Here is a 26,449-nt window from a genome sequence, read left to right as displayed (position 1 = left end):
CCAATCTGTGTGCTTATGTTTATTTTATATATAATTTCATGGGCTTTTAGTTGTACTTAATGGGAGGATAGGTAGAAGTGTCTATTCCATCTTTGCCTGGAACTATATTCACCTTAATTTTTAAAGATGTTTTTGATTGATTTAGAATTCTCTTTTGACAGGCTCCTCCCCTCCCCTTCCTTTTAGCACTTTCAGATGTCTTTTCATTGCCTTCTGGCTTGCATTATTTCAGACATGAAATCTGCATTCATTCTTATTTTTGTACTGCTGAATAGACTGTGTATTTCTTCTCTGGCTCTTTTTATTTTCTTCATCAGTAGTTTTCAGAAAGTTTATTATGATATGCCATACTTGATTTTTTTTTAGTTTATATTGCTTCTGGTTTGTTTAGCTTCTTGGAACTTTGGGTTTATACTTTTTATCAAATTTAGAAAAATTTTGGTCATTGCTCTTTTTTTTCATTTTGAATTTTTTAATATTGTAAATGTCACATTATTGTGTGTATGTTTTTTGTTATTTTCTATATGTTCGATTTTATTTTGGTAGGCAGTTAAGTTACTTGTGGATTGGTTTGGATTCTTTTGAAGATAGTTTTTAAGCTTTATTAGAGCTGGCTTTTATTCCAGAGATAGTTGAGCCCTACAGAAATGGATAATGTTACCCTCTGGGATCTCTGTTGAATGCCCACAGTGTTGGGCAGTGTCTTTCACTCTCCCTAGTGGAATCTGAGTATCTGTTATCACGTGGGAGCTCTAGAAATTGTTTAGGTTATAATACTCTGGTGGTTCTTTGTCCAGCCCTATGGAATTTCACCTTGCACATGCACAAACTTAGTATTTAGCAATGTACTAAAGGAGACCCTTACACAGATTTCTAGAGTTATTTTTCTCCATAGCTTTCTCCACTCCAGTACTCTGCCTCACAAATTCTAACTACCTCAGCCTCTCCATATTCTGATCTCTCTTTTCAACTCATTAAGTTGGCCATTCTCTGCTTTGGTTCTACTCCCTCCACTTCAGTCCTTCTTGTAAAGGCAAAGTGGTTATAGGAATCATCTCTTTCTATTTTATTTCCAATTTTCTCAGGGATCACAGTGCTACAGTCACTGTTGTCCAGTGTCTGATAATTGTTTCATAAACTTACTCCAGGTTTATTGTACTTTGCCATGTTTCTATTAGTTTCTGTCAGGAGGACAAATCTGGTATCTGTTACTCCAGCATGACCAGATGAGGAAGTCCACATGTCTCTTTTTATAATTGCTCTGATGTTTTTTTAAATAGATAATTATTTGTAGGAAAAAAATTTCACCATAAAATTATCTTTAAACTTCTCTTTCTAGCTTTACTGAAGCAGCAGTTGAGATTCCCAGTCCTCCTGAAACCCCAGCCAAACCTCCCGAACCTGAAAGTACCTTGCAGCCTGTGCTTTCTCTCATCCCAAGAGAAAAGAAGGCCCCACGTCCCCCAAAGAAGAAGTATCAGAAAGCAGGGCTGTATTCTGATGTTTACAAAACTACAGAGTAAGTAGTGGTACCTATCAGCTGACATCCTTTAAAGACCTGTCATTCTTCCATGTTTTAAATAATACTTTGACTATCAAAAAAAAACGAAAAACAATACAAATGTAATATACACAAATACAGATCTCATCACAAACACCTCAGTGTTCACTGTACTTATGATATGTTGTTTGGGGCTAATTATTTTCCCTGATCTTTATCTTCTCTCTGCCTTTCTAGATTGTATTTCTGTAGTTTGGATTCTAATGATACCTGTTTTGTTAATTGAAAATAAGAAAAGGGACACTCTGCTTGTATCTAAAATGATCTTGATGGTTTTCTACATTCATTCCTCAGTTGTTAAATGCCGTGTTCCAAACTGTTTGCCAGATGAGTAAAATACTTCTTATTTTTAAGAACTTCATATTCCCTTGGGAAAGTTCAGCTTGATAAGTCCTCTGATGGAAACATTTTAAAACCCCAGAGAGCTATCAACTCACTATATCATTCAGTAAGAAGTAGTTCACAGAGTATAGTTGAGTTAGGTTTTGGACATTCAGCAATAGTTTGCAAGATGGAGAAGGGCATTCCAGTTAGGATAGCATGTACCAAGGCACATACTAGGATGCGAAGACTTTTCACATATTAGAACAACTCAGAAGTTCACTTTTTCTGAAATGTAGTGGTGTTGTGGAAAATAAGCATTGTGTGATAGGGACCGTGGACGTTACTGACTCTTAAGATATTTATCCCACTAAGTCATAGGAAATTTAAAATACTATTTTTAGAAAAGGAAGTGCAAAGTGCAATTTTGTGTTTTAAGGTAACTCTGGCAACAGAGTGGAAAATGAATTGAATGAGAGAGTTACTAATGGCAGAAATTCACATTATCCATCAAAAGGTCATGAGGAATTCTTGAATTTAGGCAAGAAAAGAATGAAATTGAAAGAGGAACAGTTACATTTTAGAGATACATCTGACTTGGTATGGTTAAAGTGATCAACATATAAACCACAACACTTTATTTTGCATTGAAAAGATCTTTCATTAATTTGCCACTGAGGTAGGTATCACATAAACTCTTTGTACTCCATTTCTGCTTCTTGGGTCATGAAAACGTTTTATTAGTTAGGCTTAGTTTCAGCTGCCAATGATAAGAAATCCTCTCAAATAACCAAGACGTTTTAAAGATAAACATTTATTTTCCTTTAATTTAAAAAAAGTTGTGAAGTACACAGTTCAGAGTTAACATGGTATCTTCACAGTGTCTTCAGGGACCTAGACTCCTTTTTTTCTGTTCTTCCATTTCAACACTAAGCTTGCGTTCCTATGGTTACCTTTTGTTCCAACATAACCGCCATAAGGTCTTCATTACAGAGAGGATAAAAGAGAAAAAGGGAGTAAAAAACAAGTATTGTACCTTCTTTGTAAGGAAGCATTATGGAGTGAATGTGTTCCCTGAAATTTCATATATTGAACCCCTAATCCCCAGTGTGATGATATTTGGAGATGGGGCCTTTGGGAACTATTGAATAATTATAGGTTATTTGGGTGGAGCCCTCCTGAATGAGATTAACATCCTTATAAAGGGAGACACAGAGAGAGATGATTTCTCTCTCTACCATGTGAGTATACAACAAGAAAGCAGTATCTGCAAGCCAGGAAGAGGGCTCTCACTTAGAACCCAGCCCTGATCTTGGACTTCCCAGCCTCCAGAACAGTGAGAAGTAAAATTTTGTTACTTAGACCACCAAGTCTATGGTAATTCATTATAGCAGCTAATCTGACTAAGAAAGGAAACTTCAAAACCTCATTTACAGTTACTGACTGAAACATAGTCGTGTAACCATACTTCAGCCACAGGAAAGGCTGAGAAATAATGGTCATTATTCCAGGTGACAATGCCTGAAAAAAATTAGCATTGTCACTACAAATGAGAAAATGAAAATGCATTTTGGGAAGATCTAATACAGTTACGATTTTAAAGGAATGTTTTTGCTGAATAGAAAAGCAGGTATGAAGTTCTCTGCTAAAAACTATATTTCAAGTTTTGGTTTTTGTTTTTGGGTTTTTTTTGGTTATGCCGGGCCTTAGTTGCGGCATGTGGGTTCTTTGTTGCCAATTGCGGGATATTCATTGCGGCATGTGGGATCTAGTTTCCTGACCAGCGATCAAACCCGTGCTCCCTGCATTGGGAGCGTAGAGTCTTAGCCACTGGACCACCAGGGAACTCACTGAAGTTTTACTTCTACTTTTTGACTAATGTACTTCTTCTGGATTAAATTCCTAAAAATGAGAGATTAATAATAAAATCAGACTGTGCCTCAAAAGATCAGTATCATCAACTACATTAGTGTTCTAAAATGTCTCTAGTCAGATAAAAGTCTTTCACTCTGAAAAGGATTTGTTTATGTTAGAACCAGCTCTTCATCTCATAGAAATAAATGAGAAGAAAATGGTTTATTTTGGAATATTTTTTAAAATATAGATCAAATAATACACGTGTGCATTCTTACAAACTGTGAAGCCAATATATTTTTGTGGGCTGGCTGTTTTTTGTTGGTAGCAATTGGGGTGGGGATTGTTTGTTTTGTTTTTTTTTTTTTTTTTGCGTTACGCGGGCTTCTCACTGCTGTGGCCTCTCCCATTGCGGAGCACAGGCTCCTGGATGCGCAGGCTCAGCGGCCATGGCGCACGGACCCAGCCGCTCCGCGGCATGTGGGATCTTCCCAGACCGGGGCACGAACCCGCATCCCCTGCATCGGCAGGCGGACTCTCAACCACTGCGCCACCAGGGAAGCCCATGTTTTTTAAATTAATAAACAATTATTCAGAGCAGTTTTAGGTTCACAACAGAATTTTTGGAAAGTATAGAGACTTTGCATATACCCCCTGTCCTTATGCATGCACAACATCCCCTACTATGGACATCCTGCACCACAGTGGTACCCTTATTACAATCAATGAACCTGTATTGACACAGTATCACCCAAAGTTCATAGTAGGCATTAGGGTTCACTCTTGGTGCTGTGCTTTCTATGGGTTTTGGTAAATGTATAATGACATGTATCTACCACAGTAGAGTCACAGAATAGTTTCATTGACCTAAAAGTCCTCCATGCTAGGGAAATTTGTTTTTTGGATCACAGAATGGTACAAGGACATTACAAGTTTACTCTTTTTTATATAAATCATTATAGGTTTTAAAAAACTGTGAGGGGGGCTTCCCTGGTGGCGCAGTGGTTGAGAGTCCGCCTGCCGATGCAGGGGACACGGGTTCGTGCCCCGGTCCGGGAAGATCCCACATGCCTTGGAGCGGCTGGGCCCGTGAGCCATGGCCACTGAGCCTGCGCGTCCGGAGCCTGTGCTCCGCAATGGGAGAGGCCACAACAGTGAGAGGCCCACATACCGCAAAAAAAAACAAAAACAAAAACTGTGAGGGGAGGGTGTGATTCAGTTAAAATTGGATCAAGATTAGACTCCAGTATCAGTATGGGAAATTAATTAGATGAGGAAATATTAGAAGTTAGAAGACCAGTTAGGAAGCAGGACACTTTTGTGGTTTTCCAAGATAGAAGTCATGTCGTGAGCTGAGGTGATAGCTAAGGTGGCTGGATGTTGGAAAGGGTGGACTCTTGAACATTTTTTACATTAAAATTGAATTAAAGACTGATTGGATGGTAGGGAGTAAAGGATTGGGCTAGAGTCAGTGATGATCCTGATGTTTTGTATTCCTAGGTGTATGATGATGTCATTAATACACCAGATAAAAGTGGTACAGCCAGTACTCCTTGGTTTAAGAAAACCTCTATTACTATGTACATGTATATAGGCACCAAAGAATGTCTTAGTATTATAGTCATCGAACTATTAACCTGTGTATTAGTTTTCTGTGCCTGCTGTAATAAGTTATTTAAGTTGCTTAAAGCAAGTCAAATTTATTTTATAGTCGAAATCGATCTCTCTAGGCTAAAATCAAGGTGTTAGCATAGCTGTGTTCCTTCTGGAGGCTCTAGGGTAGAATTCTTTTTCTTGCCTTTCCAGAATTCCTTGGCTTGGGGCTCCTTCTGTCTTCAGAACCAGCAGTGACAAGTTGAATCCTTACATTGAATCACTTCAACATTGGTTCTGTTTTCACTTTTTTTTTTTCCACTGACTCATTTTTGTTCCTCTTCCATTTATAAGGACCCTTGTGATTAAGTTGGGCCCAGCCAGATAATCCAGAATAATCTCCCTATCTCAAAATCAACAGATTAGAAACCTTAATTTCTTCTATATATTCCCAGCTTCCGGGGATTTTGATTTGGGGAGTGGGTTGCATATTATTGTGCCTGCTATGCCCTTCTAGGTTTTAGGATTTGGAATGGGGTAATGAGGTTTTTACTTCTTATTTTCTATGTGTCTTTATTGTGTGAAGTTATAAAAATGCTATATTACTTTTGGAATTTAAATTTTATCTAATAGGAGTTTTAAAGAATATGAAATATCAAATATAAATTAGGTGAATTGGAGAGTAAACTTTAGAGTATACGTTATGGTGAAGAGCAAAATATCGAAAAATTAACACTACTTTGAAGGGAGCTTTTAGTTCTACGTTTGTGGGGGAGGGTTTCTACATTTAATACTCCTAAAAGTACTGCCACTGTCGTGTAACGTTTTGGACAGATTACTTAGTTTCTCTGGGAGTGGTAAAAATGAAGCTTGATGTATAAAGTGAAGCTGTTGAACTACACAGTTCATATCTTAAGATTATCCTGGCTCTCAGATACTGTGACTTCTAAGTTTTTTAAAATAAGAAACTCTCCTCATATACTTCCTTTGATTTATAGGCTACTTTTGAGCACTAAATCTATTACAGGAAATGGGATAACTAATTTTCAAGCTTACAGAATATTGCTTGTTTGCATGGGAATTATATATGTAAAATATAGATGTATTTATTATATATTATATAACACTATATTATTATTTATATTACACGTATAACACATAATGTTTACACTTAGCTGTCATTTCCTCAAAATAGTATGTATCTTTGGAAATAAAATGAAAGCATGGTGCCATCTTACATTTGATATATTATTTAAATTTTCAGAATGCTTTCATATTAAATCTGTGGGAAATGGTAAAGTAAGGGTTACTATCTACTATTTAAGAAATTGACACAGAAAAGTTAAGGAACTTACTAAGTTTATAAAATTTATCATTGAAAACATTACTGGGGTTTTGAACACTTAGAGGCCTCACCACTCTTGTTTTACCACTGAATCATGCTGCTTGTCAGAAACTGAGGCTCAAAGAGTAGTGGATTAAAATTTATTTGTTATAGATAATCTAGTGGTTAAGGTTGGATTAAACACCAGAATATGGTTAATTTTCCCCTGAAATGCTTTAGGAACATTCTAGGTTCTAAATTCAATTTAAATATAGGAGTGTGGACTGGATGAATGCTGAACCTCACACCATTCCCTGTATGAAGTAGTTTTGAATTTTTGTTAATTAATAAATTCTGTTTTTTAGAGCAGTTTTAGGCAAAATGGAACAGAAAGTTCAGGGATTCCCATATGTCCCTTGTCCCCATCCACACTCAGCCTCCCTCATTTCTGCTAGACCTAACCTTTTATTTGACAGATGAGAAAACTGAAGCTAATAAAAGGTTAAATGACTTGATCAAGTCACACAGACCATTTTTAGCAAAACAAGGTGAAAATTTCAGTTTATCTGCTTTTATCTCAATCACTAAGAAAATGATGAAAATAACTTGAGTGAAGTATTTATTTATTTATTTATTGCAGTATAATTAACATACAAAATTACAGTGGCTTCAGGTGTACAACATAATGATTAGGTATTTGTGAATATTGCAAAATAATCACCACAATAAGTCTAGTTAAACTGTCACTATGCATAGTTACAAAACTTTTTTTCTTGTGATGATAATTTTTGCAATATACTCTATTAACAACTTTCATATATGCAATACAGTATTATTAACTATAGTTACCATGCTGTATACTACATTACCATGACTTACTTCTTTTTTTTTTTTTTTTTAATTTGCGGTTCGCGGGCCTCTCACTGTTGTGGCCTCTCCCGTTGCGGAGCACAGGCTCCGGACGCACAGGCCCAGCGGCCATGGCTCACGGGCCCAGCCGCTCCGCGGCATGTGGGATCTTCCCGGACCGGGGCACGAACCCGTGTCCCCTGCATCGGCAGGTGGACTCCCAACCACTGCGCCACCAGGGAAGCCCCGACTTACTTCTTTTATAACTGGAAGTTTGTAGCTTTTGACTCCATTCACCCATTTTGTACCTCTTGCCTCTGGCGACCACCAGTCTGTTCTCTGTATCTGTGAGCTTGGTTGCCGGTGTGTGGGGGGGAGGGTGTTCATTTGTTTGTCCTTTGCTTTTTGTTTAATATTTACTTATTTATTTTTGGCTGCATTGGGTCTTAGTTGCAACATGAGGCATCTTCGTTGCGTCATGCAGGATCTTTCGTTGCAGCACATGGGCTCTTCATTGCGGCATGCAGGCTTCTCTTTAGTTGTGGTGCGCGGGCTTAGTTACCCTGCGGCATGTGGGATCTTAGTTCCCCAACCAAGGATCAAACCCGCATCCCCTGCATTGGAAGGCGGATTCTTAACCACTGGACCACCAGGGAAGTCCCTCATTTGTTCCACATACAGGCGAGATCATTCCGTATTTGTCTTTCTCTGTCTGACTTACTTCACTTAGCGTAATGCCCTCAAGGTCCGTCTATATTCTCGCAAATGGCAAGATTTCATTCTTTGTATGACTGAATAATAGTCCATTGTGTATTTGTGTATGTGTATTTGTACTTACTTACTTGTACTTACATATATAGCATTTTCTTTATCCATTCATCTCTCAGTGGACACTTAGGTTGTTTGCCTATCTTGGCTATTGTAAATAATGCTGCAGTGAACATGAAGGTGCAGATATCTTTTGAAGGTAGTGTTTTTGTTTTCTTCATATAAATACCCAGAAGTGGAATTGTTAGACCGGATGGTAGTTCTAGTTTTAATTTTGGGGGAACCTCCATACTGCTTTCCATAGTGGCTGTGCCAATTTACATCCCCACCAGCAGTGCACAAGGGTTCCCTTTTCTCCACAGCCTCAACAACACTTGTGATTTCTTGTCTTTTTGATAATAGCCATTCTGACAGGTGTGAGGTGATAGCTCATTGTGGTTCTGATTCGCATTTGCCTGATAATTAGTGATATTGAACATATTTTCATGTACCTGTTGGTCTTCTGTATGTCTTCTTTGGAAAAATGTCTATTTAGAGCATCTGCCCATTTTTTTTTTTTTTTTTTTTTTTTTTTGCGGTACGCAGGCCTCTCACTGTTGTGGCCTCTCCCGTTGCGGAGCACAGGCTCCGGACGCGCAGGCTCAGCGGCCATGGCTCCCGGGCCCAGGCGCTCCGCGGCATGTGGGGTCTTCCCGGACCGGGGCACGAACCCGTGTCCCCTGCATCGGCAGGCGGACTCTCAACCACTGCGCCACCAGGGAAGCCCATCTGCCCATTTTTTAATCAGATTGTTTGGGGTTTTGGCTCTTGAGTTGTATGAGTCCTTTATAAATTTTGGATATTAACCCCTTGTCAGATATAATTTGCAGATATTTTCTCCTGTTAAGTAGGTTTCCTTTTCGTTTTGTTGATGGTTTCCTGTGCTGTGCAGAAGCTTTTTAGTTTGCTTATCTTTGCTTTTGATGCCTTTGCTTTTGGTATCATATCCAAAAAAATCATTGCCAGGACCAATGTCCAGAGTAACATTTTTTAAAACAATTGTAGCTTCATGTTTTACATTTTTTAATTAATTAACTATACTGTGGTTAAATATACATGGCATAAAATTTACTATTTTCATCATTTTAAGTGCACCATTCGGTAGCATTAAGTACATTACCTTGTTGTGCAGACATCACCACTGTCCACCTCCAGAACTTTTTCGTCATCTCAAACTGAATTGTTTTGTTTCTAAAGTATAAATTCTGGTATCGCATCCATGCTACCCAAGTGTGATGATATATGTAAAACCACTGGCATACAATAGGCACTCAAAGTAAATCTTAGTTGTTTCTTCTGCATCTCACTCTCTGAAAGAGTTGTTTCCTGTCTCCTAAAAGATGTTTCCTATCCTCTTTTTTTTAATAAATAGTTTTATTGAGATGTAATTCACATATCATACAGTTAACCTATTTCAAGTGTACAAGTCAATAGTTTTTGGTATATTACATTATTAATTTTTTAAATTGTAAAATACTTATAAAATTTGCCACTTTAGCTGTTTTTAAGGTTACACTTCAGTGGCGTTAATTATATTCACAGTGTTCTACAACATTTACCACTGTCTGTTTCCAAAATTTTTTCATTATCTCAAATAGAAACTCTATAATAATTAAGCAAAAACTCCCCACTCCTTCTAAAACTCTCCACAGCACATAATAATGTCTAATGTACTTTCAGTCTCTATAATTTGCCTCTTCTGGGTACCCCATGTAAATGGAAGCATACACAGTATTTGTGTTTTTTGGTCTGGATTATTTAACATCTCTTTAATTTTCATTCATGTTGTAGCATGTATCAGAACTTCTTTCCTTTTTCTGGATGGGTAATATTCCATTGTATGTACATAACACATTTTGTTCCTCTGTTAACAGGCACTTTGGTTGTTTCTGCCTTTGGGTATTGTGAACAATGCTGCAGTGAACATTGGCATACATTTATGTGTTCAGGTTCCTGTTTTCAGTCCTTTGTGTATAAACTTACGGGTGAAATTGCTAGACCATATGGTAATTCTACATTTAGCTTTTATTTATTTTTTTTTATTTTTTATTTCTTTCATTTATCCCCAGAAGGCCTCAAAAAATTGTAGCAGCAGTCATGCTTTTCCCTCCCCAGATGAATCTTTAGTAAAAGGCAAAAGATTCATTAGATTATGAAGAGAAGCATGAGTATACATGTAGCTTTTAAAAGAACCACCAAACTTTTCCACAGTGGCTGTACCACTGAGTGTTCATTGTACAGTTAGTTACTGATTTGGAATCTTTCTTCTCTTTTAATTTATGTGTTTTCACATAAAAATTTTCCTCTTAGCACTGATTTTACTGCATCACGTAAGTTTTGTTCTGTTTTTGTTTTCATTCATTTCAAAGTATTTTCCAGTTTCCCTTTTGATTTTTTTATTTGACCCATTGGCTGCTTAAGAGTAGAGTATGTTGTTTAATTTCCACACATAAGTGAATTTTTCAGTTTTCCTTCATGTCTAGTTTCATTCCTTTGTGATCAGAAAAGATATTCTGTATGGTTTCAATCCTTTTTAATTTATTGACTTCTTTTGTAGCCTAACATGTGGTCTGTCCTAAAGAATGTTCCATGTGCACTTGAGAAAACTATGTAATCTGCTGTTGTTGGGTAGAGTGTTGCTTCTATTTCTGTTAGATCAGATTGTTTTATAATGTTGTTCTAATACTTATTGATCTTCTGTGTGGTTGTTCTGCCAACTATTATTGTACAACTGTCTATTTCTCTTTTAAATTCTGTCAGTGTTTCCTTCATATATTTTGGGTCCTCTGACGTTTGGTGAATATTATTTTATAATTATAGTTTTATGGTGAATGGGCTTTCTTGTCAATATTTAATGTTTGTCTCTTGTAACAGTTTTTTACTTAAAGTCTCTTTTTCTGATATTAGTATAATCTCTTTATCTCTCTTTTGGTTACTATTTGAGTAGAATATCTTTTTCCATCCTTTCACGTGCATCCAGTTCCCATCTTTGGATCTAAAGTGAATCTCTTGTAGACAGCATGTATGTAGTTAGATCATGTTTTGTATTCATTTTGCTCCTCTCTACCTTTTGACTGGAAAGTCTCATCTATTTACATTTATAGTAATTACTAATAAGAAAGGATTTATGCTTGCCATTTAGTTTTCCATTTGTGTTATAGCTTTTTGTCCCTCATTTCCTCCTTACTGCCTTCTTTTGTACTTAGCTGATCTTCTTGTAGTTAGCTGTTTGATTCCCTTCTCATTCCCTTTTGTGTATATTCTATAGTTGTGGTTACCATGGAGATTACATATAACTTCCTAAAGATATAACTCTAATTTGAATTGATACCAACTTAACTTCAGTCACATACAAAAATGCTATTCCTGTAAAGCTCCATGCCTTCCTTTTATATTATTGATATTACAAATTACATCTTTATTCATTTTGTGCCCTAAAACATACATTTATAATTATTTTTTATGCATTTGTCTTTTTAAAATTTTTTTATTTTTGGCTGCGTTGGGTCTTCATTGCTGTGTGCGGGCTTTCTCTAGTTGTGGCGAGTGGGGGCTATTCTTCGCTGTGGTGCACATACTTCTCATTGCACTGGCTTCTCTTGTTGCAGAGCACAGGCTCTAGGCACATGGGCTTCAGTAGTTGTGGCACGCAGGCTCAGTAGTTGTGGCGCATGGGCTTAGTTGCTCCGCAGCATGTGGGATGTTCCCAGACCGGGAATCGAACCCATGCCCCCTGCAATGGCAGGTGGATTCTTAACCACTGTGCCCAGGGAAGTCACTGCATTTGTCTTTTAAATCCTGTTTTCTGTACTCTTTTCTCTGCAGTCACCCATCATGATTAAACTAAGAGCCTCTTGCCTCTTTTTTTCCTAGAAAAAAATAAAAGTCTTTTTGTTTTGTTCTGTTTTTTGGCCCCAAGGCATGTGGGATTTTAATTCCCCTAGCAGGGATTGAACCCGTGGCCCCTGCAGTGGAAGCGCGGAGTCTTAACCACTGGACCGCCAGGGAAGTCCCAAAAGTGATTTTTTAATATAATAAAAAATAAAGATTGCATTAACAGAGATGATTAAAGAACTTTCCACATGTGATTTGGCTCCTAATGTGGAGTAGAATGTATCAGGCCATCACTGTATATTGTCAGGAATTATAAATCATGATTTATGAAAGTTCAGTGAAAGTTCAGTTTGCCACTTAGAAATGGAGAAGCATTGGGAGGGAATCCATAACCACATTTACATTCCGTTCTATTTTTTATAGAAGCTTGGTTATGTCCAGTCTTACGGCTAAGGAAAATGTGTTTGTATCTGGCAGCAACTCTGTTGCTGTAGCTCCCTCTAGTGATAATAAAGTGGCTTCATTAGCAATTACTATTTCTCACTTGACTGTTCTTTAATACAGGCCTGATGGACTTTTAATAACAAGATTTAATATATTTTAATAAATAACAAGATTTAAGATACCTCAAAAAATTATATCACATTCATACAATGGAATATTATTCAGCCTTAAAAAAGAAGGAATTTGGACACCTCCTACAATATGGATGAACCTTGAAAATATGCTAAGTGAAATGAACCAGTCATAAAAAGACAAATACTGCTTGATTCCACTTATAAGAGGTACCTAGAGTAGTCAAATGCATGGAGAGAGAATGGAGAATGGTGGTTGCCAGGGGCTAGTGGCAGTTATTGTTTAATGGATACAGAGTTTCAGTATTACAAGATGAAGTGTTCTCTAGATGGATGATAGTGATGGTTGTACAACAGTGTGAATGTACTTAATACCACTGAGCTGCACACTTAAGTTTGGTTAAAATGGGACATTTTATGTTATATATATTTTACCAGGAAAACTTTGCAGGAGATCTGTTACCTCAGGTTCTGAGATATCCCTCTATTCTGTTAGAGTAGAAAATGATATAGCCTTCCCTTAGGAAATGTGTGTCTCAAACTGTAAATACTCTCAGAGTTCAAGGAAGAGGTTAGGAAAATACAATTTTGTGATGAAAATTGGGAATTAACATATCTTTTTTTTTTTTTGGTGGTTCGTGGGCCTCTCACTGTTGGGGCCTCTCCCGTTGCGGAGCACAGGCTCGGGACACGCAGGCTCAGCGGCCATGGCTCACGGGCCTAGCCGCTCTGCGGCATGTGGGATCTTCCCGGACCGGGGCACAAACCCGTGTCCTCTGCATCGGCAGGCGGACTCTCAACCACTGCACCACCAGGGAAGCCCAGGAATTAACATATCTTAAAGTGTAGAAATTACAAATGACATCATAATTGCTATAGTAATGATGGTATTATTGTAAACTAGAAATTTGGGAAGTGAAATACTTCTTTAAAATACTTTTTAATTGACATGTAGTCGTGTTTTCTCTGTAAAAACACAGTATTAGCACTTTCCAACCTGAACATATCTTAGAAATTACCTAATTCACCTCCCTTAAGCCCTAGGTCAGTAAGTCTTGCATAAGCATACAATGGGACTACCTTCCCAGATTAAACTGTTTTTGTTTGTTTTTTGTTTCTTTGAAAATACTCAAATCTCTGGCAAAATTAACACCCATATACTGTACCTAAATTTATTGACATTTTGCCACATTTGCTTTAATTCTCTCTATACACACATTTACATTTTTGCAGGGGAAAAAATTTTTGTCCAGTGAAAATTTTGAAAGTAAGTTGCAGACATTCAGCCCTATGCATTTCAGAAGTTATCACCTTAGAACTAGGATACTCTCCTACCTAATCTTAATACCATTATCATATCTAAGAAAATAAGTAGGACTTCCCTGGTGTGCAGTGGTTAGGAATCCGCCTGCCAGGGGACACGGGTTTGAGCCCTGGTTTGGAAAGATCCCACATGCTGTGGGGCAACTAAGCCTGTGCGCCACAACTACTGAGCCTGTGCTCTAGAGCCCATGCTCCGCCACAAGAGAGGCCATAACATCCATTATGATCTTTGACTAAACTGGTGAGTACATTGTTAGTTGCAAACTGGTAATTTTCTAATTCTGTCATTTCTTCAACATTTATTAGCTGATATTTTTCTGGGAAGATGAGCTTTGACTTTTCTTCCCTTTACACACTCAGAATTTTTCTTTTCTTTTGAGTATCATATGGACTCATAAAAATTTTTAATATATCATAATCCAATACCATCATTTTGTGGAGACATGCTCAAATTTCCCAAATTTTAATCACAGAAGACACTTTAAGCTGGGCCCTGTTTCTTTTAGACATAACCTCATTCATCTTTGAGCATTTCCCTGCTTTCTGTCATAGAAAGGTATCATTCACCCTGGTTCTTTTGTTTGTTTTGGTATTTGCTTTTATTTCTTTGCTGCTGTTTATCAGATTTACCTTGTTCTTTCCTTGCCTCAGGTCAGGAATCAGTTATTTCACTCAAGAAGTTTTGGTTTCTTTTTCTTTTTTTTTTTTTTAAGTATTTATTTGGTTACGCCGGGTCTTACTTGCGGCAGGAGGGCTCCTTAGTTGCGGCCCACCAACTCCTTAGTTGTGGCATGCGAACTCTTAGTTGCGGCGTGCATGTGGGATGTAGTTCCCTGACCAAGGATTGAACCCAGGCCCCCTGCATTGGGAGCATGGAGTCTTAACCACTGTGCCACCAGGGAAGTCCCTGGTTTCTTTTAATGAGAATTATTTAGAAATCAGAATCTGGGTACTTGATATGCTGTTCGCTACTAGGTTGTCATTGTTCCTGAGGTGTAGCAATGCTTTTAGGCTCTTTCAGAACGAGGAAATAAATAAGTATATATATGCACACACATACATGTATTAATTTTCTATTACTCTGTAACACATTACCACAATTCTAGCAGCTTAAAACATTACCCATTTATTATCTCACTGATTCCCTGGAATTTTAGGAGTCTAGACATTTCTGCTCTATGTCTCACAAGGCTGGAATCAAGGTAACAGCCAAATCTGTGATCTCATCTGAGACTTGAGGTTCTTATCCATGCTCATATTCATTTTATTGGAGTTGTAGAGCTCAGTGGTATCTTGCTTCTTCTAAGCTACTAAGAAAGAGAGTCTGCTTCTTTAAGTCTCTAAGCTCAAGGAAAGCCTAAGCCTTCAGTGTTTTTCCCACCATTTTTCTATCAGGTTGTTAGCCTTTTTTTTTTCCCTTGATTTTTAAGAGTTCCTTCTATATTAAGGAGATTCGCCCTTTGTGATATAAATTGCAACTATATTTTTTGTTAGTTTGTTATTTGTCTTTTGTGCTTATTGGCTATATGTCTTTTCTTATCCCAGTAGCATACTGCGTTGAATACTGAAATATGATGCCTCTAACTTTGGCTCTTCTGGCTTCTTCCAACTTTGTTTGGCTAATTCTGGGTCCCTTGCTATTTCCATATGAATTTCAGGATCAACTTGTTGATTTCTGCAAAAAAACCAGCTGGGATTTTGGAAAAAAAAATGTAGATTAATTAGAGAGTTTTATATCTTACCAATATTAAGTATTTTGATCCATGAACATGGGATGTCTTTCTAGTTATTCAATTCTTTTAAAATTTCTTTTAACAGTATTTTTTAGTTTTCAGTATATAAGTCTTTTAAGTACTTGTGTTAAACATACTCCTAAGCATTTTATTCTTTTAATGTTATTGTAAATGGAATTTTTAAATTCCATTTTATATGTTTATTGCTAGTGTATAGAAATACACTTGATTTTTGTATATTGATTTTATATCCTGCAAGCCTTGCTGAACTCAATTAATAGTCCTAATAGTATTTTAATGGATTCTGTAGTTTGACTCTGGACTTTGCATATGATGATGATTTTTATCATACAAAGGTCCATATTTTCATGTAGTCAAATTTTTGTTTTGTTTTTGTTTTTGTTTGTATTGTGCCTCTGGATTTTGGATCATTATTAGAAAAGCTTCCCCACACCCAGGTTTTAAAAGAACTAAGAAATTCAGCCTTATTTTCTTCTAGTAATTGTTTAACTTTGATTTTTACATCTAGTTCCCAGATCTATTTGGAATTTTTCTGGTATATAGTATTAGGCTAGGCTGTACTCATTGGCTAAACTGAAGAGAGTTAGTCCTTACTGAGTGCCCACTATGTGCCAGTTGCTGTGTTAAGCACTTTACATATATTATCTCATTTAATCTTATGAAAGACTAGATACTGTTATTGAAGAAGCTAAGCCTTAGAGAGAGTAAGTAATTTGTCCAGTGTTACACAGCTAGTAGGTGACATAGCAAATATTTGTATGTGGGCAATAATTGGCTGCAACACTTACACCTGTTGCCACTTTGTCTCTAACTTAAATACTGTTGGATTGTTAAAAAAAAAATATGACTTGTCTGGAACATTTCATTAATTTCTACTTTAGATGGAATGTTCACTCTAGATAAGCATGTATATTTTACATTACATACTTTATGAGATAAGACATTAGGGCTGATAAAGTTTAGTAATCTGGAAATATAATTTTAACTTCTATTTTATCTAAAAATGTCATGCTCCTCAGAGGTTTTAAATTGTGAGGTAAACTAGTTTCAATTGGAGGGTTAGGGAAATTACATTACATTTTGGCATTACAAAAAAACATGCTTTGGACTTCCCTGGTGGTGCAGTGGTTGGGAGTCCGCCTGCCAATGCGGGGGACACGGGTTCATGCCCCGGTCCGGGAAGATCCCACATGCCGCGGAGCGGCTGGGCCCGTGAGCCATGGCCGCTGAGCCTGCGCGTCCGAAGCCTGTTCTCCGCAACGGGAGAGGCCACAACAGTGAGAGGCCCGCGTACCGCAAAAACAGAAACAAAAACAAAAAAACATACTTTTATATCCTCCCTCTACAAATTTTACATCCCCAGGACAAAAGTTCTGCCATGATGTTCATGAAGGAACATTGAAGGGGTTTATGCTCCTGTTGTCTGTAGGTGGTGTTCAGAATATTTTAACCCTGGTATGGTATGATCTTAATTACCTTTCAATATGATTCTGGGCCATTTCTCCTTATGGATAGTTGATTGTGCTAAGATCATGTAAATTTGTGTTAATCTAAATAAAATTAGTAAAATAAATCCTGTTACAGAAAATAGTGTAGGTTGGTAAAGTGTGTTGAGAGAAATGTTAACATCTTCAGCAAGGTAGTTTATGAAAATAGTATTTTCAGAAGTTTAACTACCAGTGGAATACAGAATAGATTGTCTAAGGAGAAAGAGGCTAGATTCAAGTGATTCTTAAATCCAGTAAGGGTAGTCCATCAAGTTGTGGTTATAGAACTCAAATCCTTACTCCTTCACTTACTAGTTACATGAATTGGGGCATATTACTGAACCTATGTCCTCAGTGTCCTCATCTAAAAAAATGGCATGATGAAAAGTACCTACTTGATAGAGTTTTGTGGGTTAAATGCTTGACATATGTGAAGTAAATAAATATTCAATAAATTTTTTAAATGTCTAACTCCATTGTCACTAAATTTGTGACCTAGGATAAAATTAACCCTTATAAGACTTACTTTCTCTTCAATACAGTAATATGATATCCTCAGGATTTTTATTCCTCTACTCAGATTTTCTTTGAGATATAGTCGTCTCATGGTATCTGTGCGGGATTGCTTCCAGACCCCCACCCCACAGATACCAGAATGCACAGAGGCTCAGTTCCCTTATGTAAAACGGTATAGTGCAGTCTGCCCTGTGTATCTGTGGGTTCTCCATCTGCAAATAGGGAGGGCCAACTGTGCACTTATTTCCTACATTATAGAATCCAAAATTCTTCAATAATATTTAAGACCCACCATGATCTAGTATAACCTGTTTTTCCAGTCTTATCTCCAGTTACACTCCTGAAATATTCATTCCTTTAACTACAGCATCTGATAATTTCCCCCAGTTTCTCCCTCCTCCACTTTACTCTTGGTGCTTGTCCTAGGTGTTTGCTCTAAGTGGTAAAAACGACCTGCCCACTAGCCTTTTACTTGCCAAATGCCATTCATCCTTTCAGACTTTACTCAAGATTTGAAATACTCCCTCATTAAATAAAAGTTGCCTTAATTCTCCTGTAGTTGAGATTAATTTTACTTTTCTTTTCCCTTTTGTAAAGCCTAGTAGCACCTTAAGAGTTTTATCACATTCTAATATTTAAACTAGGCATATATGCATACATGTTTGTTCCTCCACCAGACTGTAAGCTTCTTTTGGCCATGAGTATGCTTTGTTCCTCCCATGTGCCTTGCAACTATCAGTCCATTTTCTTTTTTTTTTTTTTTTTTTTTTTTTTTTTTTTTTTTGCGGTATGTGGGCCTCTCACTGTTGTGGCCTCTCCCGTTGCGGGGCACAGGCTCCGGACACGCAGGCCCAATGGCCATGGCTCATGGGCCAAGCCGCTCCGCGGCATGTGGGATCCTCCCAGACCGGGGCACGAACCCGCGTCCCCTGCATCGGCAGGCGGACTCTCAACCACTGCGCCACCAGGGAAGCCCTATTTTCTATATTATAAAAAAGAAGTAACCAACTGCCTGAATTTCTAAAAAATGTATGACTTAAATTTTCCTTAGAAAAATTTTAAATGCTAAGAGCAGCATCTGCCCTCTTATTTGGTAACAAATATGTGAGGAAATTATTATTTGTCTATCCTTTTCATTTTCACCCAAGAAAGACATTCCAAAATGTAGTAAATGCCAAATTTTTTCTTTAAAAGTTTATTGTGTATGTGTATGAAAAACATTGTTTCTATGATCAACTATTATTACATTATAATTTGTATACTCCCTTGACATTTACCAAGATATTTTACATAGTTTTTATTTGTCATTTATATTTAAGCACATCTAAGTCATAGTCCTAAACTCTTAGAGATTAAAATCACAACAGTCTTTACAAATATGTTCTACTATGTTTTCCAGTAGAACAGTGTTTTAACTCCTCCAATACAGTTTTTCTTACCTTTCAGTATGATTTTTGTCCTATTTTCCCTGTGGTTATTTGGTGCTAAAGAAATTTATTCTTATTTAAACATTAATCTAAATAAGTTTTTACTACCAAAGTAAATTAATTTATTGCAAAAACTTGGTTTAATATTTTCCCAAAGCATATCATATATTTATTATTTATTTTAATGCATGGTGGGTGATAACCTAAAGAAGATTGCAAGATTTTACAGAAGCATTATATACCTTTCACCCAGATTCATCAAATGTTGATTTCTGCCACATTTCATTCTCTGCTTCCCTTTCTGCCTGCTGTCTTTCTCTTACACACACAGAGACATTTTTTTTCTCAGTTTTTTGATAAAAAGTTATAGACATTTTAACCAGTGACTCAGAAATATTTCAGTATGTATTTCCTATGAACCAGGACATTTTCTTCAGGATCTTAACATCACTACAATACTATTATCTAATACACAGTTAATAATCAAATTTCACTAATTGTGTCAATTATGTCCTTTATAACATTTTTTTTCTGCAGTGATTCAGGATCCAATATATAATTACGCATTACATTTAGTTGCCATGTCTCTTTATTCTCCTTTAATTTGGAACACTTCTCCAGCCTTTGTCTTTCATCATATTGACATTTCTTTAAGAGTACAGAGGAGTTGTTTCATAGAAGGTTCTTAAATTTGAGTTTGATGTTTCTTCATGAATCGATTAAGGTTGTCAGGAATACCACAAAAGTAATGTTTTCTTCTCAGTGAATCAAATCAGGAAGCACATGATATCATTGTGTAATTGATGATATTAACTGTGATCATTCAGTCACTGTGATGTCAACCACAGCAGCGTTCAAATATGCAGTATAATGTCATTAACTGTAGTCACCATACTATGTATTACATCTACAGGAATTATTTATTTTATAACTAGAAGTTTGTACTTTTTGACCACCTTAACCATTTCATCCCTCCCCACCCACCCACTTCTGGCAACCATCAAATCTATTCTCGGTGTCAGTGAGTTTGATGTTGTTTTTATTTTGGTCTTTTTTTTTTTAATAGAGTCCACATATAAGTGAGATCATATGGTGTTTGTCTTTCTCTATCTGACTTATTTATTTAGCATCATGCCCTCAAGGTCCATCTGTATTGTCTCAATGACAGGATTTCCTTCTTTTTAATGGCTAATTACTATTCCATTCATCTGTGTGTCTGTTTTTTGTGCCAATACCATACTGTTCTGATTACTTTAGCTTTGTAATACAGTTTGAAATCAGGAAGTGTGATGCCTTCAGCTTTGTTCTTCTTTCTCAAGATTGCTTTGGCTATTCGGGGCCTTCTGTGGCTCCATACAAATTTTAGGATTGTTTATTCTTTTTCTGTGAAAAATGCCATTGGGATTTTTTTTTTATTATTGCGTTGAATCTGTAGATTGCTTTGCACAGTTATGGGTATTTTATAGCAATATTAATTCTTCCAGTCCATGAGCATGAAATATCTTCTCGTTTATTTGTATTTTTTTCTATTTCTTTCAGCAGCATCTTACAGTTTTCACCATACAGGTCTTTTACCTCCTTGGTTAAATTTATTCCTAGGTATTTTATTATTTTCAATGCTGTTACAAATGCAATGGTTTTCTTAATTTCTCTTTATTTATTTGGTTGCGCTGGGTCTTAGTTGCAGCAGGTGGGCTTCTTAGTTGTGGCTCGTGGGCTCGTTAGTTGTGGCTCAGTGGCTCCTTAGTTGCAACACACAGGCTCCTGAGTTGTGGCACACGAACCCTTAGTTGCAGAATGCGTGTGGGATCTAGTTCCATGGCCAGGGATCGACCCCAGGCCCCCTGCATTGGGACTGTGGAGTTCTAACCACTGCACCACCAGGGAAGTCCCTAATTTCTTTTTCTGATAGTTATTAATGTATAGATACACAACTGATTTTTGAATTTTGATTTTACTAAATTTGTATATCAGTTCTAACAGTTTTTTGGTGTAGTCTTTGGGGTTTTCTATGTATCATACCATATCATCTGCAAATAGAGACAGTTTCACTTCTTCCTTTTATATTTGGATGCCTTTTATTTCTTTTTCTTGACTAATTGCTCTGCTTATAACCTCCAGTACTATGTTGAATAAAAACGGTGAGTGTGGGCATTCTTGTCTTGTTCCTGATCTTAGAGTAAAAGCTTTCATTTTTTCATCATTGAGTATGATGTTAGTTGTGGGCTTGTCATAAATGGCCTTTATTATGTTGAGGAACATTCCTTTACCCACTTTGTTGAGCTTTTTTTTTTTTCCTAATTTATTTTTTTATTTTTTATTTTGGCTGCATCGGGTCGTAGCTGCGGCACACAGGATCTTGGGATCTTTCATTGCGGTGCACAGATTTCTTTCTAGTTGTGGCATGTGGGTTTTTCTCTCTGTAGTTGTGGCACACGGGCTCCAGAGCACATGGGCTCTGTAGTTTGCAGCATGTGGTCTCTCTCGTTGAGGTGCACAAGCTCAGCATATGTGGCACGCAGGCTTAGTTGCCCCGTGGCATGTGGGATCTCAGTTCCCTGACCAGGGATTGAACCCATATCCCCTGCATTGGAAGGCGGATTCTTTTTCACTGTACCACCAGGGAAGTCCCCTTGTTGAACATTTTTATCATAAATCGATGTTGAATTTTGTCAAATGGTTTTTCTCCATCTAAAGAGATAATCATGGGATTTTCCTGGTGGTGCAGTGGTTAAGAATCTGCCTGCCAGTGCAGGGGACACAAGTTTGATCCCTGGTCTGGGAAGATCCCACATGCTGTGGAGCAACTAAGCCCATGTGCCACAACTACTGACCCTGCACTCTAGAGCTCACGAGCCACAACTATTGAACCCATGTGCTGCAACTACTGAAACCCACGTGCCTAGAGCCCGTGCTCCACAACAAGAGCAGCCACTACAATAAGAAGCCCGTGCACTGCAACGAAGAGTAGCCCCCACTTGCTGCAACCAGAGAAAGCCCACATGCAGCAACGAAGACCCAACACAGCCAAAAATAAATAAATAAATTGATTGATTTATTTTAAAAAATTAAAAATAAAATAAAAAAATTAAGAGATAATCATATGATTTTTATCCTTTATCTTTTTTTTTTTTTTTTTTTTTTTTTTTTTTTTTTTTTTTTTTTTTTTTGTGGTATGTGGGCCTCTCACTGTTGTGGCCTTTCCCGTTGCGGAGCACAGGCTCCGGATGCGCAGGCTCAGCGGCCATAGCTCACGGGCCCAGCCGCTCCGCGGCACGTGGGATCCTCCCAGACCGGGGTACGAACCCGTGTCCCCTGCATCGGCAGGCGGACTCTCAACCTCTGCGCCACCAGGGAAGCCCTATCCTTTATCTTGTTGTTCTGGTATATTGCATTGATTTTGCAGATGTTAGACCATCCTTGCATCCCTGGAATAAATTCCACTTGATCATAAAGTACAATCCTTGGGCCTCCCTGGTGGCGCAGTGGTTGAGAGTCCGCCTGCCGATGCAGGGGATACGGGTTCGTGCCCCGGTCCGGGAGGATCCCATATGCCGCGGAGCGGCTGGGCCTGTGAGCCATGGCCGCTGAGCCTGCACGTCCGGAGCCTGTGCTCCGCAACGGGAGAGGCCACAACAGTGAGAGGCCCGCGTACCGCAAAAAAAATAAAATAAAATAAAGTACAATCCTTTTAATATATTGTTGAATTTAGTTTGCTAATGTTTTGTTTAGGATTGTTGCATGTGTTTTCATCAAGGTTATTAGCCTGTAATTTTTTTTTTCTTGTAGTGTCCTTATGTTGTTTTGGTATCAGGGTGTTGCTGACCTCATAAAATGCGTCAAGAAGTGTTTCCTTCTCTTCTATTTTTTGGAAGTGTTTGAGAAGGATTTATATTAATCCTTCTTTATTGTTTGGTAGAATTCACCAGTGAAGCCCTCTGTTCCTGGATTTTTGTTGTTGGGAGGTTTTGATTACTGATTCAGTTCTCCTTACTAGTTATCTGACTGCTCAGATTTTCTATTTTTTTCACAATTCAGTTTTGGTAGGTTGTATGTTTCTAGGAATTCATCCATTTCTTCTAGGTTGTCCAGTTTATTGGCATATAATTGTTTGCAGTAGTATCTTATGATCTTTTGTGTTTCTGAGGTATCAGTTATAATGTCTCCTCTTTCATTTCATTTTGTTTATTTGAGTCTTCTCTTTTTCTGGGTAAGTCTAGCTAAAGCTTTGTCTATTTTGTTTATCTTTTCAAAAAAGCAGTTCTTAGTTTCATTGATCTTTTGTCTTTTTAGTCTCTATTTCATTTATTTCCACTCTGATCTTTGTTATTTCTTAACTTCTTTGGCCTTAGTAAGTTCCTTATCTGGTTCCTTGAGTTGTAAAGTTAGGTTGTTTGAGGGTTTTTTTGGTTTCTTAATTTATCGCTATGAACTTCCCTCTTAGAACTGCTTTTGTGGCATCCCATAAGTTTTGGTATGTTGCATTTTCATTTGTTTCAAGATTTGCTTTATATCTCTTTTTCTTCATTGACCCTTTGGTTGTTGAGTAGCATTGTTGTTTAATCTCCACATATTTGTGAATTTTCTAGTTTTCTTCTTAATTAACTTGTACTTTTATACTATTATGGTGGAAAAAATGGTTGATAAGACTTCAGTCTTCTTAAATTTATTAAGATTTTTTTTTGTGACCTAACATATGATCTGTCCTGGAGAATGTTCCTCGTGCACTTGAGAATAATATGTATTTTGTTTCTTTGGGATGGAATATTTTGTATATATCTGTTAAGTCCACCTCAGTGTGTTTAATTAGAAGCCTACCCCTTGAGGCCACAGCGACAAAGATAATAATCTAATAAGCCTCTTTCATAGAAAGACTGGGGATTTCTGTCTGCTGCCTCTTCTCTGTGCCCTGAGGTGGGGGTGGGAGGTAGCTAGTTAAGAACTGTTTCTCTGTTTGTTACAGTGCTATGGGGCCTGTGATCCTAAGCTCCACTGCCCACCAGAGCCAGGTGATCAAGGGATGTCCCCAGGTTGGCAACTGCAAAAACCAGGGCTCCAGACATGTGCACAAGCTCCTTTGTAGGCAATACCATTGATCTGGAGTGAGGCAGAGGGATAATACAAAGACCTGGAGGCTGGTAGGAGCAGAGGCTGGCATCTACCAGCCTCCGCAGTCTTTGGAGAATATCTTAGTCTGCCCCCCTAGATGTGTGTTATGTTAGATACCTGGCCCTCAGGTCAGAGATTTAAGATAATCAAATGGCCTCTTTCACAGAAAGACGGGGTGTGTTTCAGCCACCTCCTTCTGCACTGTGTACTGGGAGGTTAGCAACAGTGAATTCATGCAAGCCCTTTCAGAACTGTTTCTCAGTTTGCTATTATAGTCTTTTGGGTCTCGTGGACACAAGCCCCATTGGCTTTCAGAGCTAGATGTTTTGGGGGCCCATATCTCAGCTGGAGGTCTTAAAAGTTAGAGTACCAGATGTGGGGTTCAAAGCCTTTGCTCCTCAGGGAGAAGCTTGGAGTTGTGAGTGCCCTCCTGATTGTGGATTGCTGTTCCATGGATGAGGTTTGCAGTGAGACTGTGATCTCGGTCTCTCCTAACCATTTCAGTGTGGTTTTTTTCTTGTTAGCCCAATGTGTACGAGTCACTCAGCTACTTTTAGGGTTCTTTCAGAGGAAATTGTTCTGCATGTAACTTGTGGGTTCACAGTGTCTCTGGGAGGAGGTGAGTTCAGGATCTTCCTTCATCTCCATCTTGAACCAGAAGCCTACATACATTGTTTATTTGTTTGTTTGTTTACCATTGAACCTTTGAAATTCCCATTTTTCTCCAGCTCTGTTAGCTGAAAGAGCCTAGAAACAGTGATGTCCCACCAGTCGTGACCACACTTAGTGTGTAGAGTGTGGTTATTTTTATTTATTTATTTTTAAACATTTATTTGTTTATTTATTATTATTATTTTTTTGGCTGTGTTGGTCTTTGTTGCGGTGCGCAGGCTTCCCACTGAGGTGACTTCTCCTGTTGCAGAGCATGGACTCTAGGTGCGCCGGCCTCAGTAGTTGCAGCACACGGTCTCAGTAGTTGTGGCTTGTGGGCTTCAGAGCACAGGCTCAGCAGCTGTGGAGCATGAGCTTACTTGCTCTGCGACGTGTGGGATCTTCCCGAACCAGGGCTCAAACCCGTGTCCCCTGCACTAGCAGGAGGACTCTTAACCACTGCGCCACCAGTGAAGTCCCTAGAGTTTGGTTTTTAAACACCATTTCCCACTGAGAGGAACTAAAGCTCCTTGGAGAAATGGCTGATTCAGGGGTGGGTCAGGGAATGCACAAGATGAGCCTGAAACATCATGTTTATACCAATTTTGTTGCAAGTTAGTTTGGAAAAAATGTTTGACTGAAATGAGAAATAGCTGAATTAACATGTATTCTGATTTTGTGATGTATACCATGCTAAGTTTCTTTTCCTCCTTGAATCCAAGTGAAAGAATTTACAAGAACAATATTTTATTTCTTAAAGATCACCTATAAATCCAGCTACTTTTTTTCTCCCCAACAACTCTGTAACATAGCATTCATTGCCTTTTAGTTCATAGTTCTCATATATGAGTGATTAGTTCATAGTTTTCATATGTCAGTGACTATTAATATGGGTAGCTAAATTTGTGAATAGTATTATGACAAGCATAGCTTTTGATTTTTTAGCTCTCCAGTGTTTATACTTAGGAATTTGCAATAGATTTATCACGTTTAATCTTCGTCCATTTTGTCTTTAATGAAAAGTTTACTCTGCTTGACTTTGTTTTGTGTTTTAATGTTTTAGTAATATTATCTTTAGCTAATGTAACAAAGACTGTAGAATCGTATTCAGAATTTTAGTGGCTGTCTATTCACTGAAAATACAGTGCAGGTTGCTAGGAAGGGCTTTCATTTCCTTTTGGAATTCCAGCTACACTGTGGAAGCTCCCTTTGTTACTAAAGTGACTTAAAACTTTTAAGTGCATGTTCTAATCTGTGAGTTTGTTCCCAAGTTGTTTCTCAGCCATTTACTATGAACAATATCTACCTAATCCATTAGCATTTAGAACTTGTTCTGTGAGTCATTTCTATAATCAACCAACAACAATTACAACAAAACTAAGCTTAATGAAGCTTATCTTTGTTAAAGGAAGACTAGATACAAATATATATATTTATATAATTCCATTAGAAGCTTTGCAAGCA

The 26,449-nt window shown here is 37.7% G+C and overlaps 1 protein-coding gene across 2 annotated transcripts in view; it reads left to right on the top strand.

Moving 5' to 3' along the window:
* ASH1L (ASH1 like histone lysine methyltransferase) overlaps nt 1-26,449 on the top strand; it is a gene marked incomplete at both ends in the record, with an annotated part of 186,232 nt that overhangs the window by 72,687 nt on the left and 87,096 nt on the right. For both annotated transcript variants that reach the window (XM_079698474.1, XM_079698473.1), the window contains one exon: nt 1,340-1,519. In XM_079698474.1, coding sequence (XP_079554600.1) covers nt 1,340-1,519 — 180 coding nt within the window. The remainder of the gene's footprint in view (nt 1-1,339; nt 1,520-26,449) is intronic.

The sequence above is a fragment of the Hyperoodon ampullatus genome (assembly GCF_949752795.1).
Source record: "Hyperoodon ampullatus genome assembly, chromosome: 2".
In the NCBI taxonomy this organism is placed as follows: Eukaryota; Metazoa; Chordata; class Mammalia; order Artiodactyla; family Ziphiidae; genus Hyperoodon; species Hyperoodon ampullatus.
This window is presented reverse-complemented; position numbering and strand designations above follow the sequence as displayed.